The sequence below is a fragment of the Paroedura picta genome, chromosome 17, assembly GCF_049243985.1.
Source record: "Paroedura picta isolate Pp20150507F chromosome 17, Ppicta_v3.0, whole genome shotgun sequence".
Lineage (NCBI taxonomy): Eukaryota > Metazoa > Chordata > Lepidosauria > Squamata > Gekkonidae > Paroedura > Paroedura picta.
In genome coordinates, this window is record NC_135385.1 from 21862985 (window position 1) to 21879725 (window position 16741).

Sequence of the window (16741 nt, forward strand, 5' to 3'; positions counted from 1 at the left end):
GTTATTCCCACCCCAAATCTCACCCTCCCAGACTCTACACCCTCCAATCTCCAACTTTTCTCTACCCAACAGAGTCCCAAAGTCCTCACAATCGCCTTCCCTTCCTCTCCCCACACCAGACACCCTGTGAGGTCGATGGGGCTGAGAGAACTGCTGTGAGAACAGCTCTGAGAGAACTGTGCCTGGGCCAAGCTCACTTAGCTGGCTGCATGTGGAGGAGCGGGGAATCAAACCCAGTTCTCCAGATTTAGAGTCCGCTGCTCTTAACCACCACCCCTCGCTGGCTTGTGGTAGAGAATAAGATTCCCTTTATTTGTTTGTGTGTTTATTAATGTCTGGGAACTTCACTGTACTCCTGAGCCTTTACAGGGGACGGAAGTGTTCAAAAAAATAAAGCTGCCCCCTCCCCCATTTAACCTCATGAAATAACTATTGGACATGTGCGATCCTTTTCAGAATAGATAATTTATTCCTGCTTTTCCACCAACAAGGGGATGATTACATACATATACAGTTTAAAAAAATGTACATACTAACACACATACACACACACACACACACCAGCAATAATGTTTGAAAAAGACAGCTGAGATGTTCATGTAATCCCATGGGAGGTTTTTTGCAAATTGATCTCAAGGCATGACCATGCCGGAAATGCAAACGAGAAGTTACGTGTGAGTAGGAGATCTGGAAGTGCAGGAGCCGAGATAATATTCCCTCTGTGGTCCTGTCAAGGCTGGATTTTGAGGTGGAAGTCCAGAGCTTTGGTGCCTGGATTCAACTGAAGAGCCCTCCCCAAAAATATAGAGCTAGATGCTTTGCATTTGAAGTATACAAGGGGTCTTTTAAGTCAAGAGCCTAAAATCACCAAACTGTATGACGGCATTCTTGAAAGAGTCACAAGATAGAAACTCTGCTACTTTGTGGGGCTGACTCTGGGGATGAATTTCAGGAAGATAGGTTTGACGGGTCTTGGGATTCCATTCTTGGTCAGCTCCAAAGGGATCTAGGACATCAAACAGAGAGGAAAAAACACACAGTCATATTGAGAAGCCAGGCAACACACTCTTGAGGGACTTAGATCGCTGGAGACCGTTGGTTAGGGAAGATTATTTTCCTAAATCGAGCACAAGATCTGTGCTTGCAGATGTCCCAGATTAGGAGAGCATAAGAACATAGAAGAAGCCATGATAGATCAGGTCAATGGCCCATCCAGTCCAGAACTCTGTGTCACAAAATAGCCCAAACCCAGGTGCCTTCAGGAGGTCCACCAGTGGGGCCAGAACTTCACAAGCCCTCCTTCTGTTGCCCCATGGACAAAGAAGATAGAGTATCACTGCCCCTAGACAAAATGTTCTGTCTGTACCCTGGGGCTAGTAGTCAGTGATAGACCTCTGCCCCGTAGGCTTCAAAAGGTGCTTGTAGCTGGTTCATTGAGAGCCCAGATTGATCATCTTAGAGGAAACACATCCTCTTGGGTGTATTCTGTATGTAGCTGTCCCCCGTCAGAAGGCACAAAGAAACACAGGCATGTTGATTATGCAGGCTTCGTCTCATGTGGAGGAAGAGGGCTACATGCTCAAAGACTGGATGTACCAGTTGTTTTTTTTCTGGGTGCTCAGGGTTATGCGTGTTAATAGAATGCAGTGTTTCCTCCAGAGGTTAAATTCGCCCCGTACCGTCTTTGGCAGGAGACGTTCGTAGCACAACATGTCTCTGCCACAGCGGGAGAACGCAATTTAATTCCAACTGGCTGTCTCCTGTCTAGATAAGCCCAAATCGATCCTGGCCACTCACCGGTGTTTCCTTGCAGGTCCTGATGCTGAAATGTTGCAGGAGGTTGACCATAGCCGACTTTATGATAAGGACAGCAAACCTCATTCCGATGCAATTTCGGGGACCGGCTCCAAAAGGCAAGAACACGTAGGGGTCTATTTTGTCTTTCATCTCTTTACTGAACCTGTTTCCAGACAAACAAGCGGGGGGGAAATGCTTTGTGATTTGCAATCCATGAAAGGGCGAGTTGGTCTGATGCTAATAATATAAGATGCAAATTCACTATCGAGGTCTACGGATCTGTGTATCAGACGTGAGTTAGACTCTGCCCTGTCAGAACAGCCAGGCAAAAGAGAGAATTACTGGCATTTCGAGCCAATACAACGCAAGTCTATTATGGTTTTGGATATGTACATGTACTGTGGGTTGACATAGAAGGTAACAGCATAGCAACTCTCCGGGGAAATTTCGTTGGACTATGTAAGGTCTGTAGCCTGTATGATTCAAGAGGATAGGAATATCCTACAGATGTGTAATTAGCATACTGAGATCTTCCTGGTATTTTTCAAATCTCCCCCTGTGTCTTGATTGGCTCCTCTGAAGACTTTAAAGAGCCACATCAAACAGCTGATGCTTTTTGGGAGTGAGCATTTGGGTCCCCCTCACTGTGGAGGAAAGCAGAGTACAGGTGAAATATAAATATTTTTTTAGATGGGTTCTCAGACTTCAAGGAGAGAGAGTAATCACTGAAAGAAGGCAAGATGGTCTCACCAATGCAGGGGGGTAGGCTGGTACTGTTCAGAACCGCAGTCCAAAAAACCCTATATGCTCACGGGCCAAGGACATGGGCTACCAGCTGTCCATTGCTGGGCTATAGGAATAAATGCAAAGACGAGGATCTCATTGTTTACCTTTCAGGCCTGAATTCTTTGGGTTCGTCCCAGTAGTCGGAGTCGAAATGCAAGACGTTTGGTGGAACCATTACTACCATCCCTTTGGGGATGGTGAGGCCGTTGATCTCCACGTCTTTCTTACAGACCCTCTCGAGCCGCCCGCCGAGCGAATACAGCCGAAGAACTTCGTTCATTGCCATGTCGAGGTATTCTACTTGCATGACGGTGTCATAGTTGAGAGGAGCCTTCGGGACACAACATTGTTTTAAAAGTGTATGATGAAGGGAAGTAGGTGAAAGTTTCCCTTCCTGTGACACACCTGGGGTCTTGAACCAGGGACTCCAGCGGCAGGGATGGGGTGTTTTTCTCCGGTTGGCCTGTTTTGTGCTGTGCAGCAGCACCGCCATTTTAGGTGGCCATAAGAGGGTATTGCAGTTACCAAACCAGCAGAAATAAGAAAGTGTTTATGCCCCGATTTTCACTATCCAAAGGAGACTCAAAGTGGCTTACAACCACCTTCCCTTCCTCTCCTCTCAACAGACATCCTCTAGGTGGGGCTGAGAGAGCTCTGACTAACCCAGATTTACCCAGCTGGCTTCAAGGGGAGGAATGGGGAATCAAACCCAGTTATCTAGATCAAAGTCCCCTCTCTTAACCACTACAACACACAGGCTCTCAAATAAGACGAAGTAGCCCAGTTGAAACAAAACTCAAAATCCCAGGTGAATTTTCTTGCTTCCATCAGCATCAAAATTAAAGTCAGTCTAAGTGTGTAGAAGGCTGAGAGACAGTGCAGTTGGTCTGTGGGGGAAGGAGAGGCACTTTGCACATACACAGAGGTGCCTGAATTATCTAGCACTACTTCCCATCTGTTTTTTTGCCGGGGGCTGTGATATCTAAGTGGAACAGTTGAAGGAGATCCGCCGATGCCCTCCTGTACCTTATTGGGCAGAACTGAGTCGATCTCTTCCTGTAGTTTCTGCTGGGCATCAGGGTGGAGCGCTAATTCATAAGCAATGTAACCAAGGATATTGCTGGTGGCCTCATAGCCCGCAAATATGAAGATAATAGCTTGTGCCAGGATTTCACTGTCGGTCAAAACTGTCAGAGGAAAGCAAGAAAAAGGTGAAGGCCAGAATCGAAAAACATACAGCATCCATTACAGTTGTGGGTACAAAGATGAGCTTTATAACATTATAATGACCCATCCACTACATTCTCTGACTGCAACCAGGAAAGGGAAAAGCCAGAAATCATGGGATATTTCTTTTTTTTAATCCACTCCAGTTTGGACAAAAATTGGACCAAACTCCCCATGTAGACACAGGTCAATTCCCAAGGAGATACAGCCCGGCGCTGATGATAAATTAAGGCATCTGAGACCTTGCTCATTCCCATTCAGTTCTGAACGATTTGCAAATATTACCTTTATCCGAGTGAGCTACCCCGTTGATCCCATTTGTGTGGCCTGGTTTTTGGGAGTCTATCATCAGTTGCATGAAATCCACTCTGCCCTGAGAGCACAAACAACAGGACAGAAATCAGCAGATGTTTTGGGATGTCCTGCCCATCGGAGAAGAGACAGGGACCCCAAACAACACTTTCTTCACGGCTGATTCCAGTGAAGTCTACTGTTGGGAAAGAAGCATAGCTAAAGATTTCACTGGATTTCATTTTGATATCCGGCTACAGATATCATAACCTGGTAGACTAGTGTGGGAAATCGATCAGGCAGGCAGTCTCCCTGCTGAGGGGAACAGGAAACAAGGCAGGTCGACCAAGAAAATGGCAGAGTATAACATGCGAGGGAAACTAGCTGCCTAACTCCGGTAGGATTATTTCCCCCACCTTTCTTTTCTCCTCAGTTGCTCTCCTGCCTGGCAACAAATAGGAGGATTAATAAGCAGAGCCTGTAAGATTGCTAGATGTGCTTCTTTTGGACAGAAATTGCATACTGGGGCAAACAACTCAAATGTAGATGGTTGAGGTGAGAAAAGGACATGGTGGGGAATCTGAGGGAATCTTTATCTTTGTCAATTACCTTGATCCGGGGAGTGAAAAAAGGGGGGGCCCATGAGAAAACCACTCTTTAAAAACCCAGAAAAAAAGTTATGGGAATGCAAATTGAGTACTGAAGGGAGGAACATGGATGCAGAAACAATAAAACCCAGCAGATGTGCATAGTGAAAGTTAGGGGGAAACCCCAAGGGAAACACAGGGGAAAAGCTCAGGAAAACACCGGTGCGTAAAAGGCCTCAGCCAGGCCTATGTTGCTTTGTACTATCAGTACTGTGCTTAGTTCTCCATTCCAAATACTGCATCAGAATTAACTCAAGAGAAGGCCAAGGAGATAAGGGGACCCATTCTTTCATGCTCTTACCTTTTCAGTGCCTTTCTCCCGACTTGCCTTGATTTTGGCAAGTGATTTTGCAAAGAACTTGGTGGCACCACGGGGGAAGATGCTCATTCCCATCATGTTCAGCAGAGGTCTTAGGAATGGGAGGACATCTAGGGCAGAGGGAAGAAGGCAGCGTCATGTGAAGGAATTTGTCTGGGTATAAGGAAGGGCTGTTAAACTAGGCCCGAGCAGATTTATAGCCCCATAGTGTAGTTACACCCTTGGTAGCATAAGAGCAATCTTGACTCATTTCAGTCTATAGGTAGGATATTGTGTCGTTTAAGAGTTTTGGGGTTCTACAGACCCGAGGGAAGCTGAACAGTACTTCACAGAAAGGTGGTTTCATACTCAGCACATTTCTCATGCCACCCCTGCTGCGACCATGAACCTCCTTGCTCCCCAACCCTCTGTGCCATGTTGTTGATGGGGAAAGAATTCCCCTAAATCTGCGCCATAATTTCAGGCATGGGAGGTTGGGTGTGTGTATTTAAAATGCTGTCAGGTTGCTTCCAACCTTCGGTGACCCTTCTCTGCTCATGAGGGAGGAACAAAGCGGGTGGCTATATGCTCTGGCTGCCCTAGCCCACTGCATGTGCCCCCCTGCCCCCCATGGTGGTTGATGGGAGGAGGGGGTTTCATGCCTTTCCGAATCCAAGGGCTGGACAGGGGCCTTTTACTAGCTGGGGTGCACAGATCCAAGGAAGAAATGTCTAAATAAAATTATTCCAGGGGCATTTTCTCCAGCTCATGATAAATTAAGGCATTTGCTTTCTGATTTCACCCATTTGTGACACAGAGGGTTGCCACCTTTGCTTTGGCCACAAGAAAGATTCGAGCTGGCCTTTTGTGGCAAATACTGTGGGCTGATGAGCAGAAGGTATGGGTTAAGCATAATTTTTACACTGGTTAAGTGATCATCTGTGTTTGTTTTGAACAATTTTATCGCTACCTGATCTTGCGATGGCCTAGTGCAATAAAATTTGAGGACTTGACTACTAGCTGTGGTGGAGGAGGAGCAAGGCAGGCCCCTGGCCAGAGAAGCAAGTCTGCCCCGCCCCTCACCAAGCCCCGCCCCCACAGCCCCAAGTCCCACCCACCCACCCACCTGACCTGAATGTGGAATACGCAGCTGCTTACACAACACAAGGAAGAGAGGGGAGGCGAAGTCCAGCCTTACAAGCTTCTGTGCCTCCTTGACAAAGGGGTCGTCGGGGTTGTTCATGGAGTCGGTGGTTACGCCAAAGGAGGTGCTGGTGACAACGTCCATGCTGAATGCTCCAAAGAGGCTAAACAGAGGCGGGGAAGGGGAGAGGCAGATGGGGAAATCCCCAAACAGGTTGATTGGCTTTTTGCTGTGAACAGTGGCTCATTGTGGAGAAGCTGTCCTTTTCGATTCAGGCCCCAATTTGTGGTGTTAGTGGTGGGGATGATGCCAGCCTCCAAGAGAGACCCTCGCTTCCTGAAGTGGGGGAGGGGCTCCAAAGGAGGCCCTGCAGTGTAATGCATGTAATGCATGCAGTGTAATGATGCGTGCGCATTAAACAAACATCCCTGTGCAAAGCATGCCAACGATTAAATCAGACCCACACTTACCCCCCCCATTTAACTTAAATAATGTGCATATTAATTTAAGAGAGTGCAACTAAAGTCCAGATTTTTTCAAAGCTGTTAGATCATCCTATTCTTATAGGTTCAGTGCATATTGAACTTTCTCAGGGGAGGCCATTGGGAGCTCTCCCAGGTCCTGCTCACCCCCAAAGCCAACCTGGATTCAGTTCCCTAAAGCTGGCCCTGGGGGGCTTGAGGCTCAAATTCTATGTGATGCTTGCAGATATGCATTGTTAAATCCAGATATTGTCCCAGTTGTGTAGAAATTGGGGAGGGCTCTAGTTTAAGAAGGAGAAGGAGGGAGGAGCAAAGAGGGTCTTCCCCCTATCTGCTGACCTCCCTGTTCCATATCTTCATGGCTTTTTCCCTGAGCCAGGCTCTCCTGTGTCCTTCCAATCCCACCACAGAATTCTGCTTAACCCCTTCCCCTCCCTCTTGCTTTGCCTCTGAGGCAGACAGGGCATTGGTCTAGCTCTGTTGCAGCTGATCAGAAAAATACTCTACTCCAGCTGAAAGAATTGTATATATTGGCCAGTTCTGCTGCTTATTGCCCCGAAGGCTCAGCCTGGCCTCAGTGGGACAGAAAAACCATTTCCCTTTAAGAAGAAAAAGAGGGGGACGTTTCTTTTTTAATCTGCCAGGTTTTTCTTCCAGTTGTATCTATTCCGGTCCGAAGGAGGCCTTAGTGGCTCAGGCATCATTTTTCCACGGGAGGCTGTTCCCCCAGCCTCACTCGCAACCCTCCTAAATTTCCCTTTTTCCACCTCATTCTCCAGGTGGAGCTATCCATCACCTGGAGGAGTACGTGCTCTCCTGCCCACCCAAAGCAGCGCCCGGTTTCTCCAATGATGAACGAGACACTTGACTCGCAGTCTCTGGCAGTTACTCACTCTTTAATGTCCACCAGATCTTCCTTCTCCATTTTTGCATGGATATTTTTCATGAGGCTTTTTGTATGGTGCACAATGATGGGAAACATCTGAGTTTGGGGGAAGAAAGAGAAATTACAAGAGAGAGATATAGAGATATAGAGAGAAAGCTTAATATATTCCACACTCAAGGTTATCCTATAAAGCTGCAACACAGCCTAAAAATACAAAACAAACTCATTAGAAACTTTTTAAAAGAAAAAAAGCAGTAAGCTGCGATTATGGCTAAATTAGGACTTTTTTTTTCAGAGTAATAGAAGGCAGACAAAATTGTAATGCTAATGAAAATTGGCATTTGTTTATTGAACTCCAGTGCAACAAAGAAGAGGCCATCAACTGATGTTTCAGTGGGATAACCATGGAAGCCTGCATCATCCAAAATTATCAAAAAGGGTCTCTTGGCATCTTTAAGATGCTCAGACCCCAGGGCTACAAATATAAGGAAATAGGAAACAACCAAAGATCAATTTAATAAAAACTACCCTTAATATATTTTCTCCAGTTTTGGAAGGTGAACTTTATGCCAGGGGTAGTCAATCTGTGGTCCTCCAGATGTTCATGGACTACAATTCCCATGAGCCCCTGCCAGCAAACGCTGGCAGGGGCTCATGGGAATTGAAGTCCATGAACATCTGGAGGACACAGGTTGACTACCCCTGCTTTATGCCACTGAGGTCTCTCTGTCTTCTCTGCAGAAGTCTCCCAACCTGGGGCAGGAACCTATGCACCCATCCTCCACTAGTAGCCAGGAGAGATACCTGGCAACCCCACAGATAATATACAGTTTCTTTGGTGGTAGGAAGAAGAGGTAATTGGTTATATACTGCTCCTTAATATGCTTAATAGGAAAGCTACTCAGTGGGTTAGGGCTTGGAATAAGAGCTTTAGTATTCCAATTCCAATAGTACTCCAAAACCATTTTCTTGCACGTGGTTCTTACGTCTTTTAGCTTTCCGCTGGTGAAGGTTGGCGAGAGCACCGTCCGAATTTTCTTCCAGTGCTCATCTTTTACTACTGAAACAGCAGTCTCCAGTTCAGCGGTAGGGCCAAAGTCCTGCACAGGAGAGCAAAAAGAGAGAGAGAGCATTTCTATTATTGCATAGGCATGGCTTTCTCTAGAGAAACCGGCATACCCCCCCCCCCCCGACCGCTCCTGGGGACTAGCAACTCTACCAAGGGTGGTCATGAGTATCAAATGCAGAATGGAGGACACCACAGACCCTGAGCTTCTTGGATGAAGGGGGAGAGAGAAAATGCACTGATCAAAACATTGAGTGGTTTTATACCATTCTCAGAACTTACCCGGCGGTTTGTGAAGGTGGAATAGCACTCCTTCACCAAAATTGTTTTGATGATGGCTGGATCTGCGATTGCCATCACAGGAGTCCGACCGTCATAAATCCTAGGCCAAAACATTCAGATGATTAAATCGGGCCATCCACTACTGCTTGCCCAGTGGAATAGGCTTTGTGGGAATTCCTGTCTCCTCTGGTAGTTCCCGGCTCTTGTCTAGAAAGCTTGACTCTCTTGCAAAAGCATCGGACAGGCCCAATTGGACCTGGGCCAGCTTGGATCAGGTGGCTGGGTTTGCTCTGAGACATGTGACATCTCTCGCATAAGTTGTCGTTACTCGGAAGTAGCTGTCATTAAAGGAAAACATGGTGTAGTGGTGAAGGGCAGGGGACAGTAATTTAGAGAACTGAGTTTGATTCCCTCAGTCATCCTCATGCAGAAGGCTGGGTGACCTTGAGCTGGTCACAGTTCTCTCAGGGCTCTCTCAGCCCCACCTACTCCACAGGATGTCTGTTGTAGGGAGAGGAAAAGAAGCTGGTTGTAAGCCGCCTTGAGGCTGTGTTGAGTAGTAGGAAGATGAGTACAAAAACCAGTTTCTACACTGGCTGGACATTTATATGTGTTTTCGCAGCTAGATTTTCCCAGGTAAAACAGAAAAATCTACTTCTAAAGTTCATTGACACTGCTTTATCCAATCTGTGTGGAATAAGCTCTTCTTCCTGGTTTAAAACTCGGGGGGGGGGGGGGGTAATCTCACCTAGCTACCTCTACTCTGAAAATGGTGGGGTGATCAAGGAGAGGGCGCTGCAAATTAATTAGATTCCTTTTCTAAATGAAGGCGTTCCTGATAGCCAAAATACCCTTGAAGGACAAAACTACATCTCTCCTAATTGTAATTTGCCCCTTCCAATTAACAGCCTGGAGCCTTTGCAGCTACAGCGCTAGAGGGGGGTAGGTGGGACCTGCATACTCACCCCCAGATTTTTCCATATTTCTTATAGCAATCTTCATCAAACTTCATTAACCCCTGCAAAGGACATATTGATGCTCAATCAAAAATGCAACCCTGCTCTTTTAAATAGATGCAAACCAGATTTTGCCTCCAACATTTCAGGGGCTTAATTTCTTTTTCAGGGTCTCCAAGAAAAGGAGGGGTATCCACAATGTGGGCCAAAGAGGGGGGTGTATTTGCAGCTCTGGGATCATTTCCTGCACTCCTCATGCAGCCAGCTGGGTGACCTTGAGCTGGTCACAGTTCTCTCAGGGCTCTCTTCGCCTCTGAGCCACCCATCTCCACCCAGCAGGTGACTAGCAAGCTCCACCCCCATACTTCCAGGCTCCACCCTCTTGCCTTAAGGCCTTCCATTGAGGTGTGAGCTTACATGGCGATAAGATAGTGCCGTGCCAAAGAAAGGAATAGGCGTTGGTCCAGGGATGCCGAGTTTCTTGAAGACCCCATAAGGCCAGATGCCATACCTGTAAGACAAAGGGAGACTCTGAAAAATTACCATAACTCAGACTGGTCAGTACTGACCTTTATGGACCATCGGTCTGGTTCTGTATAAGGCAGCTGCATGGGTGCCAGTTTGAAGATCCCTGATTCATGCAATGAAATCTGAACCCAGTGGCACCTTCGAGACCAACAAATTTAAATCCGGGTTTATGCTTTCATGTGGGCGTGCGGTGTAAGAAGTGTGCATAAGCACAAAAGCTTATACGCAGAATAACTCTTTAACCTTTCTCTCTGGATTGTGGCTGTAATCCAGGCTGGAGTTTGAGGTGGAGCAATATAGAAATGGAGACACCAGTTCCAACAGCATCCTCCATTTGTATATGGGTTATTGTGTTGCTGGGGTAGAAGACAAAAACAGAATCCTGGTTGTAGCTGATATTAAAAATAGCTGTGTTCCATTTAAAGCCAAATTAGCTTAGCTGTTCAAACCGCCAGCGCTCTATCCCTTAATAAATAGAACACAGCAGAGGGATGAAAGATCTCCGAACCCTTTTCCTGGAGGCTCCCAGTTGCTAATGCTAACTTGGGAATTAAGCATTTACGTGGGGAGGGGAGGGGGAAATGTTCACTGCCGCCCCTCTGCCCACCCAAATAGCTGTTTTGTAAGATTGTTTAATAAGAGTCGAAGTTGATAAAAACCCAGAAGCCTGCCGCTTTGGCAGGAATCTTCAGAGAGGGAGATAACCCTGAGGGAAAAGCAATCATTTTATAAAGGAATAGGTGCTCCTGTAGAAAAGGTGCCTTAAAGGCTTCAGCTAAAAAATCTTTTAAAGGGGGGGGGGGATTGGAATCGAAGTTTCTCCCCAGGTTTATTCCGAGCTGCAGGCAAGAAGACGGAAAAAGGCCAGGAAAGAGGGAGGGGAGAGAAATAAAAAACATTTCTCCCGTGATATTTATTGCTGAGAAATCAAAGCAGGACTGGCAGTTATACTCTGAACTGTGTTTTCATTAAGGAAGCTCTTCATTTAGGGTTCAAGGTTTCTTCCCCCCCCCCCATCAGACAGACTTATTCTTTCCTTTTTTCCCCACTGTGAGGCTGGTGAGGGGAACAGGCCCAGGTAGACATTCACATGTTGGGCAGGGTAGAAGACTGCCAACTCAATGCATGTGTGGCTACTCCTGCCTTTCCTTCCTTCCTGGCACGCCCCCACTGACTTTCTGGCTACCTTTTCAGCATCTCCTCCTGTGGACACACATATTTAAAAACATTTAGCCACACACTCACAAGCTACCTGTAGCCAGACTTTTAAAAATTTTCCCTGCCAATGTTTTTTCCCTCCAGCGATCCAAGACTAGCGATAAACTCATATCGCTAAACTCAGCCCACTTATAAAAAGAAGTACATTAAAAAGCCGGAAAGGGTAAGCAGTAGTGGAGCTTGTACACTGATGAGAGCCAGCGTAGCTAAAACTACTAGATCATGGCCCTACAGCTCAGAAAACCAACAATAGCTAGATGGAAAACCCGATCAACTTGTTCTGCTTTAGCTGATGTCAGATTCTTGTGTTTTTAACTGGGGAGGGAGAAAGTAAAGTGGAGACACTTTGCAAGTGGATCCTGAAAAGTAGACTAAGGGCGATTTCACACGTGCCAAACAAAGCAGTTTTGCTCCACTTCAGCGACTGTTTGCAAGTGGGCTTTCCTGTTTCACACAGTTAAATCCCATTGCAGTGGGTTGAAAGTGCATGATTTAGTGTGGGGGTGAAAGCGCCATAAATTTAGAAGCGGGTCCCGCCATAAGAAGTCGGCATATATAAATTTGGTCCTAGCATGAGACTCTGGTCCGATATAGCAGAGTTTCACCTGGGTTCCTCCCATCCCCCCCAAAGATAACAAAATACGGATACTGAACCCACCTGGGAAAGAAAGCAAAAGAGTGTGAACAATTTGTCAAAATGACTTTACTTACAGTATCACTAAGCTGACGAAGGCAGCTAGAAACACCCACGTCTCGATGGAGAAATCTGAAAGGGAAAACATCATTGCTCTGTGATTGCTCTCCCTCTGAGTCTTCGCTGACAGCCTCAGCAGAGTACAAAGTCTGAGGCCAGTGGGCACCCTTGAGATTTGTCAGCTTTGCTTAGGTAACTCGGAGAACGTTGGCCTTTTATGTCCCGTGAAAGGGGTGGAACCCTGGTTCCCCCCCACCCCCCAAGAGGGAGAAATGTTTCAACCTGGGGAAGATTGTGCAATAGACACCTAATCTCAAGGGTACATAAAGTTTTGCCAAAAAAATATATCAATGGATAAATAAAGTGAACAGCCAGCAATTTCACTGTTACGTAAACCTTGTGCTGGAGTCACGCTGTCATGTCCACATAGGAGCAGTGGGTGTCAAATTCAGTACAGTGGGGAGAATATTCTTCCCTCTGGGGGGGCCTAGAATGATGGGACCCCGCTCAAAACAGAGGGCCCTGGCTTTGTAACAGCCTTGCTGATTTCCCAGAATGACTCTTTTTCCTGCTGGTACGCTACCTTTTACGATTTCCACCTGAGGCGGCATTGTATTTTGACAAACCAAAGTATATTTTTAAAAATTGGATGCACAGGTCACAAATTCTGGAGAGCCAGTGTGATATAGTGGTTAGAGGAGTTGTGTCAAACATGGGCTGGAACCAGCCTGTCAAGAGCTCCTATTTGGCCCATGAGCAATTGGCTTTCCCCTGCTTCCTTCCCTGGGGCTGCTGCCACTGCATAGAAGCTGGTTTTTGCCACCTCCCTCAATGAGATGGGGGGAGATACAAAACCAAGCTTCCTCCCTTCTTTCCACAGATTGAGGTTTCCTCTCCACTCCTTCTGACTTAATTTTGCAAGGGAGAATCTAGTCTTAACATTCATTCATTCATTCATTCATTCATTCATTCATATGCCACCCTTCCTCAAGGGCTCAGGGCAGCTTACAATGATTTGTAATTTACAATGGTCAAAACAATTAAAAACCTTTAAAACTAAGCATTTGCATTTAAAACCATCCAAGTTCACGGCTATTTCTCCGTCATAGTGGAAGGGGGAATAAAGTGATTTGTTAGTACAGTTATAGAGTGCGTATTCAGTTGTTTCCAGCTCTGTCCAGCCGTTTTTTAATTCTTCGTATTAGTAAGGAGGCCAGCTCTGTGATGGTGCAGGCCGGTTTTATTTATTTTATCTGTTTATGTAGCTCGCCACTATCTTGTCCCTATACATTGGTGTGTGTGTGTGTGACTGTCCTGGGAACCTCTCGGCCTCTGTATTGAATAAATATTTCCCATGCCACCTGATTCCAGGAGTGTTTTTGGAGCACTTGTCCCACTGTGTGTACATGTAGTCTTTTACAAAGGCAAGCAAGCCTAGTGTGGGTAGCCCCACCCTCATGGTAAACATATTTGAGGCAGAAGCCTTTAGCAAATGTGATGTTTTCCACATACATAAGTTACTTCTAAGTGACTCTGCCTTTTTTGGGATGGGCTTGCAGAATCCTCTCTGGCCGCTGGCAGGGGACGTGGGGTATGCCTCAGTGGGGTGCAGTGCCAGGGGAACTGATCCCCGTAGTCTGGAGATGAGCTGTAATCCCAGGGGAGCCCCAGGTCCCACCTGGAGGCTACTTTGGCATCTTGCTCATCCAGGCCGTGTTGTCCCGGATGCTTGACGGAAGGGCTGGATAAATAAGGAACCATAAACATTGGGATGGTGGGGGGCTCTTAGGGAAAGCCGAAAGCCTGTTAAATTTTAATCTGAAATGCTCAGCACTTTTCCTCTTGGCAATCTGGCAGTCAGGCCATGCTAGGGGTGAAAGAAGTTCACTCATTTGGACCTTGGCCTTTCACGAGCGTGTGGGGTGAAAGCGCCAATTATTTGATTTGCAGTGTAGACTTAAGAACTGATGACAGATGAACTCTGAGGTGACCCGTGAACTCCTGTCACCCGTTTATTAGAATGCAGCCTCTTGGTAGAATGACAGAGGCCAGCTATCTCCCCCCCCCCCCCCCCTGAAACCAGTATTCAGAAATCTCACAGTCTTTGTGCAGTGACCTTAGCTTGTTTGTGTCCTCCTGAGGATACTGCCATGATGGCATCTGCCAATTTGGCCTAGACCGCTCTCAGTGCAGTGACTGTGCCTTCATAGCAAACGTGAGAGAGGGACTTTTCTAGCCTTTACGCATCCCTGATTCTCTAAGTACGATATTCGGATGCTGTTGGGAGAAGCAGGCTCTCCTCGGTTATTAACGTAGTCTTGATTTCTCCGTAGGCTCTCTTGTGCCGAAGATGGGATTTCGCTTTGCCTTGACAAGGTAAGAAAAGACGTGTGTGCTGAAACTGCAGAACAAAGTTTGAGCTCAGTGGCACCTTTAAAACCAACCAAGTTTTATTCAAGGCATGAGCTTTTCATCAGAAACAGTGAAACAAGACATTCTCCACAATGAAATATAGGTTGAGAGAGGGGAGGCCAGGAAGGACTAGCTGAAATCAAGATGCATAAGTAACAGGGTAATAGCTGAGATGGTCAAGATTTGTTAATGGCCATAAGTCACAACAGATGTGAGAATTGAGTCTGGTGTCGCCCTTCCCAAAACACAATAAGTTCATTTTCTGGGTATAAGTGAGAACTGAGTCACAGCAGCAATCAACGGACAGCCTACGGCTGACACCAGTAGTATGGGTCTCCCTCCCTCCATGTTCTTCTCCTTCCCCTATTTGAGGCTCCTTCTACAGGGGTTAGTTTTACTACCATCATGCTAGTAAACTTGCCAGCTATACTGTGGTGTCAATGGAATGCATTGTACTTTATTATGTTTTTAAAGTTTTATGGTTTAAGTATATATCATTGTTGCCCAGTGGCAAATTCAAAAATACAGCCTATAGTGTATTGTGTGGAATCACCTATAATGATTGTGTGGAAAAGGGACCCCCCCCCCGGACTTAACAGGGATATTGGCTTCTTATTTCACCAAGAAAATAAATAATGCAGGGGTCGCCAGCTTTTGGGAGCCTGAGGGCACCTTTGGAATTCTGACTCAGCACTGACACAGTATGGTGTCCTCTGACACATGCAAAGTACGGCGGCTTGCACATGTCAACGCTTTGGTGTCATCAGGGAGGTCAGCAAAGTTCAGCACTGAAAGGTAACCTTCTGTCCTGTCTCTGCATCAACAGAGGGAAATAATCTCCTGGTGCAAAGAGCAGAGCTGGCGATTTCTCCTCTTCCTAAGGCACTGTTCAGAGCCATGCCCAGAAAGAATCAATAAGCAAGGCTGACGGAATTGGAAGGGCAGCTGAGTTCAGGCTAGATTTTATCAATATTCTTGAAGTAGGTGAGGCTGATATTGTTAGCAGAGTTTAAATATGCAAAGAGGTAGCAGAGCCACGGCTGCTTAAAGACTAAATAGCTTTGTTGTGAAGACAAACCACTATATAAAGAGAGAGGAAGACAGACCTAACAGTCTAACTGACTGTTGTTCTGAAAGCAATCAGGGAGGGATTGTGCTCACAGGAGCAGTAAGTCTCTCGTTGACCCAATCAGGGTGCTGGAAAAGTACGAGGAAGTTCCTAATCTAAATAAGCTAACTGCACATCTTTTCAGGATCCGATACCCCTTGTAGGATATTCTTCGCATGCCGTTGAATCGGGCACACTATAGATCTTGTATATTCCAACAGATATTACTCTAGACAGGGCAAGACACCAGTCTGTGGGTCAGAACCAGTTGCAGAGATTTCCAGGGGCAGACTGGGGCTTTTTACCCTCCTCCACAATTTTCAGCAGAAGGAGAGATCCAACAAAAATCCACCCACTCCCGGCTTCTGTTTCTGGTATGATAACTGTTGGCACCAGCCACGTTATACTATGCAAAAAGAGAGACCTTAACTATTCCTCATCCACCCTTAGAATTTACACTCCATCCTTTCAGAAAAACACTCACAGCACTTGCACACATCGCATGATAAATACATAATTCCAGAAGGTGATACTTCCTGGACCTTCTGAAGCATTTACCACTCCAATGTAAGGAAATCGCCACTGAAAAGGTTCAAGTTGGAGGTGATGCAAAAGTATCTATGATCCCTAGGGAGACAGAAGAGATTAGAGAGGCTTTGATAGTCCATGCAGAAGGTCCTAAGTTTGATCCTGGGCTTATTCAATTAAAAGTATCACATAGTAGGTGATAACCAAAGACTTCTCCCTGAGATTCTGGAGAGATGCTGCTGGTCAGATGAGACCAGATTGACCTTGAGAGATGAAGGGCCTGACTCAGTATAGGCCAATTTCAGCCTTACATATTATTTCCTTTCTGACCATACTAAAGCATCTTACTAATTAAGAGCGTATGCTTTGTTCCACATGACCAGTAAGAGAC

General features: G+C 46.3%; 1 protein-coding gene across 1 annotated transcript; it reads right to left on the reverse strand.

Moving 5' to 3' along the window:
• Positions 1-446: 446 nt before the first annotated feature.
• LOC143827210 (cytochrome P450 3A21-like) lies at positions 447-12492 on the reverse strand. The gene is made up of 13 exons (XM_077316600.1): positions 12320-12492; positions 10280-10373; positions 9872-9924; positions 8907-9006; positions 8545-8658; positions 7566-7654; positions 6205-6353; positions 5050-5177; positions 4096-4183; positions 3610-3770; positions 2688-2914; positions 1798-1960; positions 447-1006 (listed from the first exon to the last, which is right to left on the reverse strand). The coding sequence occupies exons 1-13, from the start codon at positions 12391-12393 to the stop codon at positions 917-919; spliced, it is 1530 nt and encodes a 509-aa protein (XP_077172715.1). The 5' UTR covers positions 12394-12492; the 3' UTR covers positions 447-916.
• Between the last annotated feature and the right edge of the window lie 4249 nt (positions 12493-16741).

Bases quoted from the DNA above. Each gene is read 5' to 3' on its own strand.
- LOC143827210 (XM_077316600.1), bottom strand. From the start codon at position 12,393: ATGATGTTTTCCCTTTCAGATTTCTCCATCGAGACGTGGGTGTTTCTA. The intron at 7,655-8,544 runs GTAAGAACCACG...CCCCAAACTCAG, and splicing joins CCAGCGGAAAGCTAAAAGAC to ATGTTTCCCATCATTGTGCA. The intron at 2,915-3,609 runs GTACAGGAGGGC...TGTGTCCCGAAG, and splicing joins ACTCAGTTCTGCCCAATAAG to GCTCCTCTCAACTATGACAC.